The 12,500-nt window shown below is 44.2% G+C and overlaps 1 protein-coding gene across 1 annotated transcript in view; it reads left to right on the forward strand.

Annotated features, from left to right (window-relative positions):
* The first annotated feature begins 4,858 nt into the window (after positions 1-4,858).
* LOC115378258 (glutamate receptor ionotropic, delta-1-like) overlaps positions 4,859-12,500 on the forward strand; it is a 520,936-nt gene continuing 513,294 nt past the window's right edge. The window contains exons 1-3 of the mRNA XM_030078448.1: positions 4,859-4,862; positions 6,893-6,928; positions 7,133-7,288. Coding sequence (XP_029934308.1) covers positions 4,859-4,862; positions 6,893-6,928; positions 7,133-7,288 — 196 coding nt within the window. The remainder of the gene's footprint in view (positions 4,863-6,892; positions 6,929-7,132; positions 7,289-12,500) is intronic.

Below are 12,500 nucleotides of genomic sequence, written 5' to 3' on the forward strand. Positions count from 1 at the left end.
AGCTGCCTCTCCGTCTGTGCACATGGTTCTTAAGTTCAAGTCCAGTTAAGTTCTGCAGAACAACAGTGACAAAAACACACTTAACACCTTTTTCTATTTGTTAAACTCCCTCTGACTGTGAGCTCCAAACGCTCGTTGAGTCGGGACAGACGCAGATGGAAGCCGCAGCGTTCCAGGCTCCAGGCGGCGTTCCTCGACGTTCTCTCCCGTCCAGTCACGGGGGTCCGACCCGCTCGGGAGCCTCCTCCGTCCCGTCGCTGTGGCCGGGCCCGGGCCCGTGGCGGAGCGCTGCGTGTTCTGGGTTTAAATGACCTGCAGGACTTTAACCAGCTCGTCTGGGCTGGACGGGGAGCCGAGGGACGGAATACCAAACAGGACGGGAGGCGAACCTTTCCTCCCGCTTGTCACAGAGGAGAGGGACTCGGGAGACAGCTGGGTTTTTCTCATGGTGAAATCTAGGTTTTGTTTTTTTTTTTTTCTTTTCTTTAAAATCTACACAGAGAGAGGTTAGAAAGCTTCCCGACCTGCACCTTTAGCCCTCTGAGCCACCAGGACGTCCCGTTATCCACCTCAGATAAAGTTTCAAGGGAATGCTATGGCAACGCTTCATTTCTGTGCGATGCAAATAGAGCGTTTACAAATTATTCTCCTAACTGGACGTTTTGATGTGAGGACTGAGGATGTTGAGCGGGCAACAGGTGACTGGAATGAAATATAATTCGCTCAAAGGGCCGTTCAGCTCTTCAGGAAGGAGACACGCAGGACGCAACCGTTTGCTGGCGACGGGCCGCGGCGTTCGGTCAGGCCCAAAATAAATGAACCACTTCCTGTGATTTTCCAGCCAGTCGGAGTTTTTGGGACGTAAAAAAAAGCAGAATGTGAGCGGCGGCTGGGGAGCTGCCAGTGTGGTGGGCTGATAAACGCAGCAGCAGGACTTGGCATTTACATCAATAGCAAATTGAATTGGCACGAGTTCCCCTATTGCATATATAGCATAACTGGAGGAGTGTTTGGAAATGTGCATTAAAGGCCAGATACCTAATATCTTCCATTTATTCTGCAACTTAAAGCAGGACTGTCACATTTTGGTGGCCTTTCCCTTTATTCACTCCTCAGTCAAGCCTGCAAAGCTGCAGTCTGACCTTAAAGCCTGTAACACATGTAAGGTTTTTTAATTTAGTGCCATTTACAATTTAAAATGTCAAGTAATACATTTCCCCAACACACAGACAGTGTGTGTGTGTGTGTGTGTGTGTGTGCTTTTTGCTAATCTCCTTGATCCAGCAGCTTACTAATCTGACCTTTAAAATGTCTTCTTAAAAAAAAATTATTTGACATAATTTTGAAAGTATTTTTTTTTTTTTTTGTTAATTTTCCTGGGATTTATCTTTTTTATTATATTATTTTATTATAACTCTCGTAATTTTTTTGTGTTTTTAAAATGTTTTTATTGATTTTTTTTAAATCAATAATGTCCCGGTAACTTTCACATTTTCAACTTTTGCCGTTGTGCTAATCGCCTTTTTTCAATGTTTTTGAAAGCGATCAAGTGAAGTTGCTCAGGTTTCAAAAGCTTTGATCACTAGACGTCGCTCCGACACAAAAACGTGCGAGTGATTATTTTAACATTTACGTTTTAATCTCACTACGTTGGATTTATTTGACAGGCGAGGCAGCAAACATTAAAACACTCGGCCAGTCTCAGCTGTTTCAGGAAAGGAAAATCAAAGTTTTTCTTGAGCTCTCTAAATAAATAGTCGAAGTTTATGAGCAGTGGTGTAAGGCAGTGTCCAGGCCGTGTCAAAAGCAGTTTTCGCAGCGCTGCAGGTCACGGTGCGCAGGCTGACGGGCAAAATGACACGAGTCAGTCAAAGATTTTCAGTCGATGGCGAGGTGGGATTCACACAGAGAGCGCAGCCTCGATGGATTGTCAAGATTATGAGCAGGACGGAAGTGATTCATGTTGTTCATCTCCAACCTGCTGCTGCGAATATCGACTAACAGCTGAGAGGAGCGAGCGTCCGAGGCCGTTCCCGCCTGGCGTTAACACCCGTCCTGCGTCACGTGATCACAAGCCGGCGGCTCATGGTCCGTCCGTTCACACCCGGTGTCAACCTGCTTTTGTTTTATTTTTTTGAAAGAGATGATATGCAGTGTAGGACAGACGGCTGCACCGCACAACAATCATCAATCATGTAAGACGTGTTTCACAACTCAACGTTATTACAGACCCGACCCGATCACCTTCAGCTCAGGTTATTGAATTATTCCAGCGGGTCCTTTCACTTAGGTGGATAAATCAGCCTGTAGTATTCGTGTGGCATTCCTGCAACACGCACATTCACACCTGTAGTAACTCTGTCACCAGGGGATGCACTTTAAGAAAGGACGCCGTCTCTGAATATTATATGGAAGGAAAAAACACCTGCATATTGTCAGTACATACACTACTCACAAAAGGTTAGGGATATTTGGCTTTCGGGTGAAATTTATGGGAAATGTAAAAAGTTCACACTACAGTGATATTATATCATGAAAGTAGGGCATTTAAGTAGAAGCATGCACTGGTGATTTCCTCATCTCAAACAGTTTCTTGAAACAAAAGCCAACAACAGTGGTGGATATACCACAACAAAAAATGTCAGTGTCAATAACTTGTCATGTGCCCTTGAGCATCAATTACAGCTTGACAACGACGTCTCATGCTGTTCACAAGTCGACTTATTGTCTGCTGAGGCATGGCATCCCACTCTTCTTGAAGGGCGGCCCTCAGGACATTGAGGTTCTGGGGTACAGAGCTCCGAGCCTCTACACGGCGACTCAGCTGATCCCATAGGTTTTCTATGGGATTCAGGTCTGGAGAAAGTGCAGGCCACTCCATCTGAGGTACCCCAGTCTCCAGCAGCCGTTCCCTAATGATACGACCTCGATGAGCTGGAGCATCAAACACCTGATGTGAATTTTGCCGTTAAGCTCCTTGTTAGAGAACAGCAACTTGTGCAAAAAGTACTGAAACATTGAACAGTTGGACATGTGCATTCAAAAGTTTACAGAAGGTCACATTAAGTTCACCTGTAAAGGTTATAATGCATTTTAGGTTCATCCTGAAATTTCACCCGAAAGCCGAATATCCCTAACTTTTTGTGAGTAGTGTATTTTAGAGACCCCTCAAAATGAGTCGCATGATGCTTTAGGGCAGCTCGCGTCTTATCGAGAGGAGTTTTTCTCCATCGAGCAGCTGCTTCCCAGCCGAGTCCGGGTCCCTCAGTCCGTCCTGGGTCACGTGTCTGTTTGAAAAAGCGTCCCAGGCCATCGAGTGTGTCCCGAGGGATCGGATCTCAGGACGCATTGAGGACACACTGCGGCTGTTTCAGGGTCCCAGGGTTCAAACGGCTTTAATGTTGTTTTCTCCATGAGGATCCGGAGCTTAGAGGGGCGTCTGTTTGTTCGCCTCGCCCCTCGTCGCTCATTATAAACTAAACTCGGTCGAGGTTTGAGGCACCGCCGCACGAGGGGAAATATATAAACCCCACATCAATCCCCCTGCCATAACTTTGACAGGTGCAACAAGATTCATTCTTAATTGAAAACGCTTCACTGGCTGTAATTTCAAAAGCGGATGATGGATTGATGGAGCCCTGGAAGTAGACGGCGTACACCTTGGCGGCGCTCGGAGCGGAGGCAGTCGCTTCCACGAGGACGGACGGACGGACGGGCGGACGGACGCACGGCGCTCCGAGCAGAGTTCGTCCAGAGCCTTTGAATTGAATTCTCACTTGTAGCGGGACGTTTTCTAATTGTGCGTGACAAATTTTGGCGAACAGGGTGTAGAGGAAGTTTCATTCATCAAACAGTCCAAGTGTTGGCATTTTAATCCCTTCGTATGTCCGTTCATCCATCCATCCATCCATCCATCCATGCATATATTTACAATTCACCAGGTGTCTTCCAAGAACGTTTTAAGAGCAATAATCAGTGACATTTATCATATAAATGTCCATTTTTCTGCCCTGCGATGGACTGGCGACCTGTCCAGGGTGTCTCACTGCCTTCGCCCTATGTGCGCTGGGATAGGCTCCAGCACCCCCCGCGACCCTAGTGAGGATAAGCGGTTTAGAAGATGAATGAATGAATGAATGAATGAATGAATGTCCATTGTTCTCCTTTCCAGCTGAAAAACTATGTTCTTTTGCAGTTTGACACACTTTGGCACAAAGATGACCTGTTGAAAAGAAAATAGGTCTTCACGTTCAGAAGCCAAAAAAATCAATTAACTGATTAAAATGATTAAAATGACTGATAAATCAATTAATAAATCAATTGAAAATGTGCAGCCGTAACTGATATCACACATCTTTTCCATCATTCATTCATCTAAAGTCGTGTTTACGTCAAGTCAAATTTATTGCAACTGCGACCTGTGGGGGGAAAAAAAAACACTCGTGTCTGCCCCCTGGTGGAAATCACAAGTACTACATGTCCTTTTTTTTTTTTTAAGAACTGATATCGACCATTTGGTTCCACAAATTCACCAGGAAGTCAAATGAAATAAATGTGTTGATTTATGCAATCAACACATGAATGTGAGGAATATCTGCTGCAGTTTGTTTGGCTTTTAATATGAAAAGGTCAAATCAAAACTGATTTGGTGAAAGTTTTTGGTTGTATAGTGAAAAAAAAAAAAAAAAAAAAACACTGTCAGCAAACCGGTCCTGCAACTAATTTATTTAAGGAAATCAAACGTGTCTTTTCTTGGAAAGTAGATCCGGCAGGTAGTGTCTGCAGGAAGGTGGTAACCCTGCGCTAGGAAGAAACAACCTGATATTTTCACATAAACTTGTAGTTACATGGTGGAAAAATGGGTACCAGTTTTTTTTTTTTTTTTTTGTTCTTTTTTAAATTGTCATAATCCTGTTTGTTGGTGTTGGTTTATCTGCTGGAAGTGTTGTTTTATTTCGGGAGCTGTTTCGCTGTGGACGTGAATGGAGGGATAAAAATCCAGCGCCGTGGATTAGCAGCTAATGAGGAATTTCCACCGGCATGTGGACTCACATCAAACCCAGGAGACCAGACAACCAGAAGACATGTTGCATTTAAAAACAACAACTGATTCACCCTTAAAAGTTCAACTCAATTAAAGACAGGAAGTTGTTGCAGCAAAATGTAATCCTGCTTTTTCTCTGATAGGCAGGTTTTACACTTGTGGTTGGTGTGAAATGAGAGATGTGATTTCTTTCCGCTTTGTCTGGGATCAGCAGAAGAAGCCGAACTGACGCAGAGAAGAGGAAGTCGGACTCCGCCGGTGACAGCCGTGAACACACACTCCTCCTCCCTGCTCGCCTCCCTCACATCCTATCACTAATTAACTCACACTTGTCAACGCTCCCCCCCCCCTCAAGCGCTATAACGGGAAGCTTCTGCTGACCTTCTCGCACGTCATTTTCCCCTCCGTCGGCGTTCTCTCCGTCCACCAACCATCCATCTGTCCGCTGTGAGAACCGCAAATCCACGGGCAGAAGACATGAGCATCTTTTTCTCTTTACCTGTCGCCCACCTGAACGTCTCTGTGACACTGTAGCCACAGACAGCACCAACAGACGATATGTTAATGGCCACTTTACTAGAGGCCGTCTTTGCTAAAATGACATGATTTAAAACAGTTCAATATAATTTATTGTTAAAGGAGGGGAGGACCCTGGTTAAAAGTAAGCATGACGGTCTAAAGGTGTATGAATGTAGGTGTTCAGGTTGGGTGGGTGGAGTCCTGGAGAAGGCTGTAGGTGAAACCCTCAACTTCAGGTCTTGTCCATGCCCTGCTGCTGTGAGGAGCTGTGCTGCCTGCTTTAGAGGTCAAGTTGACTTTTTATTTTAATCATGGTTCCTGTTTTTTCTTTGTTTTCTTTAATGGGGCTTTTAAATCGCCATCCTTGTGCTTGTGAAAATAAATCACCCTGAACTTTTCCCCGCTGTGTGTGTGTATCTGCCATCCTTACTCATGCTAAGAGTTCTGGTCTAGTGCTGCGGTGTTACACTCCCTTCACCTAAGCACAGGTGTGACAGCGTCTTTCCTGCATCAGGGAGGATAAAAGATGTGCAACATTTAGTGCATCTTATGGAAGCATGTCGCATTCGCTTTAGAAACAAAATGAAAAAATAGAAAAAATAGTATAATATTGCAAAACAGTGATTTTTGGAGCTCAAATAAAGTGAAACTTTTCATGAAAATATTTGTCAGATTACTGAAATAAATGAACTGTGCAAAACAAATACTTACAAATCCAATTCCTGCACTTCGTTGTGTTGCATGTCACAGCCCGGAGAGCAGGCAGAGCCACAGTTTGGTAACGGGCAGTGTGTGAAATAAGCCAAGGGGGGCTCAGCCTAGTCTAGTAGTGACATGAGCTCCCCTGGCTGGAAACATTGTGAAATTTTGGGGGAGCGGTGCCTGCTCGGTGCCGGCCAGCACCGCACGGTGGGCGTGGCCACACGGTCAGGTCTGCAGGATCTGGTTGATTATCATTATCAGTTGATTATTGATTGTGCAATGCCGCGATTCACAGCTAATCGCGTTGCGTGCATGAAACAATTTTGCGGAAGCAGGAGGACGGCATGATTTACGTCGTATCCACGTTCGCGCGCTGCGTGCGTGACCGTGCGTGTGCTCGTGCGTGAGCGCCCGTACCGTACTGGAGCACAGCCCCTCCAACCGTGCCAGGGTCATTTTAAGTTGATTTAATTAAACAGTCAACGTTACCCTGGTGGTCCGTGGATTAATTTTTATGATGTGAATCGAAGTTTGTGTAGCCCAGATAAATGCTCAGGAAATCTGTTGTTCAAGTGAAATTAGCCTGATCCATCTCTTTATAATAATCCTATGTCTGTTCTGTTGTAGGATATGAATGCAACGACCAGCAGTTACACAGTGTTAGTAAGAGGTGTAGGCTATTAATTCAGGCATAGGACTGTGTGCATTACTATTGTTGAGGTGTGCATATGAAGTGTGTTCTTCTTTTATTGCCATTTGATTTTAATTGTGTCTGTGGTTTAATGAATAACATGATGATGATGATGATGATGATGATGGTGATGTTGGACTGACTGGTCCCGTCTCCGCTCCCTCCGCCCCGTCCAGGTGCTATATTTGAGGAGAACGCGGTGCGGGACGACGAGGTGTTTCAGCTCGCCGTGTCCGACCTCAGCTTGAGCGACGACATCCTGCAGAGCGAGAAAATCACCCACTCCATTAAACTGATCGAGCCCAACAACCCCTTCCAGGCTGTGCAGGAAGGTAAGGACGCCGCATCGCCGCCTTTTCTGTTTGTTTGCGCGCTGGTGTGTGTGTGTGTGTGATGTGATTTAACCCTCTGTGGCTGCGTGCGGGTTATTACGTCCCACCTTCTCCTATCTCCGCGTCTTGTTTTGCAGACTTGGCTTCATTACCGCGGTGTGCATCCATCTTGCTGGCTTGCTTTGGACTGTTAATCTTTAGGTTTTTGCTAGTTCTGTCTCTGGGTGAAGTATCCTGGCAGCTAATGACCCAGGTATAAACCTCCTAAATGCTCTGTAAATCACGAGTGGAGCCCGCTATGTCACGGAGGGAAAGTGTCTGTTCTCAGAGGAGACACTCGCTCTTTGATGCGGCGCCAGAGAGTCTCTCCTTCGCCTCCTCTTCCCTCTATCTTATCGTTCCCTCTGAGACTCTGATTCTCTCTATCTCATTTCTCTCTTTATCCATCGTGCACTCTCTCTCTCTCTCTCTCTCTCTCTCTCTCTCTCTCTCTCTCTCTCTGGTGTTTTTTGAGCAGAGGAAGCTAGGGGGAAGCATTGAGTCGAGCTTCATCGGGTCCAGTTGTAATTTTCCATATAATTTCCTTCAAAGAGCTGCTTGCAGGCCTCTCAGCTGCAGGGGTTATGATTACAAGCGATGCTGATGATGCTGATGATGATGATGGTGATGATGGTGATGATGAAGGTCACGGTGGTCATCATGCAGATTATGGTTTTGTCGATGATGGAGGCGGAGCGGCTCATGTGACGGATGTGAGAGTTTCGTCGATTGCCTTGTAGTCGCTGCTGCTGAAGATGATGACGAAGATGCACTTGTCAAACAGTGATGATGATGATGATGATTTTTATTGTGTCAGATGAAGATGCGTTTGGCGATGATGGCGATGGCTTTGAGGTTTATGTTGATCAGTGTGTTGCTGTGATGAAGGTGATGACGGATGATGAAGATGACCTTGTTGCTGCTGCTGCTGCTAATGATGATGATGATGAATGATGATTTTGTTGACCATGATGGTAATAATAATAATAATAATAATAATAATAATAATAATGTTCATGATGCTGATGAAGATGCTGATGATGATGATGATAATGACAGGAGCAGCAGTCACGCTGATGAAGATGACGCTCCGGATCATGATGATGATGATGAGTGTGTTGTTGGAACTTTATTTTATTCTTACTGTTGATGATGAAGATGAGGTTGATGATGATAATCCTGATTTGAGCTGTGACTGTATGGATGCTGATGATGAAGATGAAGATGATGGTGACACATTGAAACTGATGATAAAGATCACAGTGGCCATAATGATGCTGTTAATAATGATAATTTATGTTGACGATGATGATGATGATTATTACAATTGCCACGGTATTAAAGTAAGTGGTGATGATGATGATGATAGTGATGAAGATGTCGCTGTTGAACACACAGTGTGTTGCTGATGAGGACGCTGATGATGATTGCGATGATGATGATGATGATGTGTTGCTGCTGTTGAAGCTGCTGTTGAAGATAAATGTGCTGGTGGGGATGGCGATGATGGTGATGATGATGACGAGGATGATGAATGTGCTGATGAAGATGCTGATGATGCCTGTGTTAATGATGATGAATGCTTTGTTTTTGCCGGAGAACTTGATGATGAATGTGTTTTTGAAGGTGATGTTGACATTCAGCGTTTCCTCCTTCACTCATTAATGCCGGCTTAACTGAGTCAGAACAACCTGGCAAACTGATTATTATTATCATTATTATTATTATTATTGATATTAATATTAATAGAAACCTGGTTAACATTATTAATTATTATAGTCGTCATTAAACTGGTAACATCTTGCTGCTCTTCTGTTTTCCAGCATTAAAACACATGGCAACTCTTTGGCTTCTCATTTGTTTCCTGTGTATTAGAAGTAGTGTCGGACCGATGGCCGATATTATCAGCTGATATTGGCCTATCATAGATGTATTGATATCATATCAGTATCGGTGTATGTTGACAGATATGCGCTGATATAGAATCGTTTGTGGTGGCCTCACTTTTAAAGCTCAAAATGCCGGTATGATATGAAACAAAATGATCTAAGATGTATATCGTGAGGTCGTCTGCAAAGAGGATAATATTGCTGCAAAGATAAGTAAAATTTTGGCGAGGGGAAAACTGAGCCATTTTCAAGGGGGTCCCTTGACCTCTGACCTCCAGCTGTGTGAATGAAAATGAGTTCTCTCCCCTTTGCAGACACGCCCACCTTCTGCTAATCCCATGCAGTTTGGGCCCCAAAGCCTGCAGTCCACATGTGTTCTTGTGGCCTGTTGTAAAATGGTGTGTGTGTGCAGACTGGGGCCTAAACAGTCTTGGAGCTGCATCAGTTGGCTTTGACTGGAAAGCTGAGACTCTTGTGGATTCAATGAGCCACATTTGATTCCTGTGTGATGATGTTGGCCCCCATAGCAGCCATTTCACTGCAGGCAGAGACTTTTGTCACACTGGACGTCGCTGGAGAAAATGACCTCTAGTGACCTCTAGGAGCCTCATCAAACTTTAGAGTTCAGAGGATGCCTGCTTTTCCAGGTAGACTGACTTTTCCACAACAGTCAGTTGGGTGATAATGCTAAAAATTCTTTAATAAAGTTATTTGTCTAAGAAAGCAGCCTTCTGAGGACATTTTCACAGTCAAATGGGTGCAAAGTCTTTCCTCATTGCAGCTCAAAATTCACTACATCGACCGCCATGCCAGCAACAGGTGATTTTTTTTTCTCCCCTTGCTATGTTGCTATTGGTCTCAAAAATCCCATACGGTCTGGCACTAATTAGAAGTAAACTGCATCTCAGTCAAACAGGGAGTGGGAATATTCTGTTAGCTGGTTTATTCGTGGCAACAGGGAGACTCAATCACGGCAGATCAATAATTATCTCAACAGTTTGACCTCAACAAGACGTTAAAGCGCGACGCCAGACATTTTCGACCTGGACCTCCACTCTCCTGTCTCGCTCCATCATATTGATCGACTCTGAGCGAAATCTCATTAGCTGCTCCACCGTAGAGCCACTGATGTCTTGATCGTCTGGGCGCAGCAAACGGACAGACGGACCATCCAAACAGCAGCCCCCCAAAAACAGTCGGAAAGACACACCGACACACTGATCTGTGGGAAAAACACACGGCGCTGTACGTTTCATTGACCTGGCAGATTCAGCACTGCTTTATACAGACGGAACGAGGAATTACTAAAACAACGACCAATCTTGACTCAAATAGGAAAGAAATATCAGTTACTGTGCAGCACCATGTCCACAAAGATGGAAGTACCAAATTACATTAGACTCACAGTACTGTAAATACTGTGGCTGTGTTGTGTACTTGGCCTTTTTCTGAGTAGTTTTTAAAGTCAGTAATTTGTCTTTCTGCTTGAGTTTTGTCCTTCATTACATTTTAAATCAGATCCATTACAGAGAACAAATGATCACTGACAGACTGTGCAACCTTTCACAATAAAAGCCCAGTCAGCAAAGAAGACAAGAGGAACCAGCCTCTGCTTTGTTGCCTCACCTTTTTTGTCATTTTCCAAATTTCACAATAAAAGCTGCACCATGAAAAACTGCAGTGAGGACCATTTAGACTCAGATACTTGTGATTTTTGGATGACTGTGTTGTTGTAATGTTTGCTAATTGAGTGTCGTTCTTGCATCATGAACACCAGGAGGGGGCGTGTCCTATGACCAGAACATTGCCAAAAAGGAGGCGGGGCTTAGCGTAAACTCAGCTGTGAACTTCTAGTTGTGCAATTTACTGAGTGCCGCCTTGTTTGCTCATTTATGTACGTCTTTATATCCTTATTTATTCATTTATTTACTCATAATTTTTGAATGGCAGCGTTGTTTTAATTCTAATTACATTTTTATTTCTCATTCCTGCGTGATAAACACAGTGCAGACGTTCTGTCCTCCCTTTTCTCCCCGATGTGTGTTGACACTTGCAGTCTTAACGCCTGCTTCTCCACTTTGGCCAGTTTTTTTGTTTTCCCAGTCATGCACGACTCAAGTGGCCGCTTGGCACGAAGCGCTAAGACCACAAGTGCGGGGGGGATTAGGCCAAATCCCGTCTCTGCCGGCAGTGTTGGACATTCGGAGCTGTTTATATTTGCAAATTCAGATTTTTGCTCATAAAACCTCAGCCGTCAAAGCTGAGAGGCGGCGACGCGGCGTTCATTGTGTATTCAGAGCGGTGAGATGATTTCAGTTCCAGTCAAAATGCTGGGAAAATAAATGATTACCCTGGACGGCGTGGCTGTCCTGTCAACCCACCCTCCCTCCCCACTATAATCAGCCAAGACGTGTTCAGGAAATAATTGGGTATTTACTGCGGCGGGCTCATCAGTGTCAGTCAAAGCACTTAGCTGGAGCTGTCACCGTAATTATGTTTGCGTTTTCAGCCGGAACGTGAATCTCTCCTGTCAGCAGAGGAAAACCTGGGAGGAAAAAAAAATTCAGGTGTCACCACAGTGTCAAGAAGTGAGGTGGGCAAGTTTTAATAGAGGGACGACGACGACGGCGATGATGATGATGATGATAGTGGTGGTGGCGGTGGTTTTAAAGCGGCAGGGATAAAGACATGAACAACAATGAAGCTACAACGGCAAACTGATTTCCAGCTTCTTCAGACAGAGTTTCATGCATTTTTTCATTTTTTCCTCCAAGGAATTGCTTGGAAAATCCTGAGTTCTTTCAGGAATTTTAATTATCGTTATTTTTACGTCAATATTGTATTCTGATCAGGAAAGTGAGTGTGTGACATAACCTACACAACACAAATGTACAAATATAAACACAGCATGCAAAGTTTTGACCTCAAGCTTGAAAAATTGTATCCCTCATAAGTTTTTCAAAAAGATCATTTCTGTTGGGTCTCAAATTTGTTCACTGGCTGTCAAAACCAGTGATTTCCTGACCAGCCAACCCTCTGAAACTGTTTCATGTCGCGTTGTGAAATTACATTCTTTTACATGTGCAGGGCCGTCCCTACACATGTGGGGGCTCGGGGCAAAGAAATGATATGGCCACCCTTGCAATATGAACAACCTAAAAGCTTTTGTTTCACCTTTCACCTTCAAGTTTTTTTTTTTTTTTTGGTGTTTTTTTTTATTTTTTATTTTCACGTCATTTTCTTGAAACTTACTTAACCCAACAACCTAAAGATTTGCAAGAAAT

The sequence above is a fragment of the Myripristis murdjan genome, chromosome 19, assembly GCF_902150065.1.
Source record: "Myripristis murdjan chromosome 19, fMyrMur1.1, whole genome shotgun sequence".
NCBI lineage: Eukaryota > Metazoa > Chordata > Actinopteri > Holocentriformes > Holocentridae > Myripristis > Myripristis murdjan.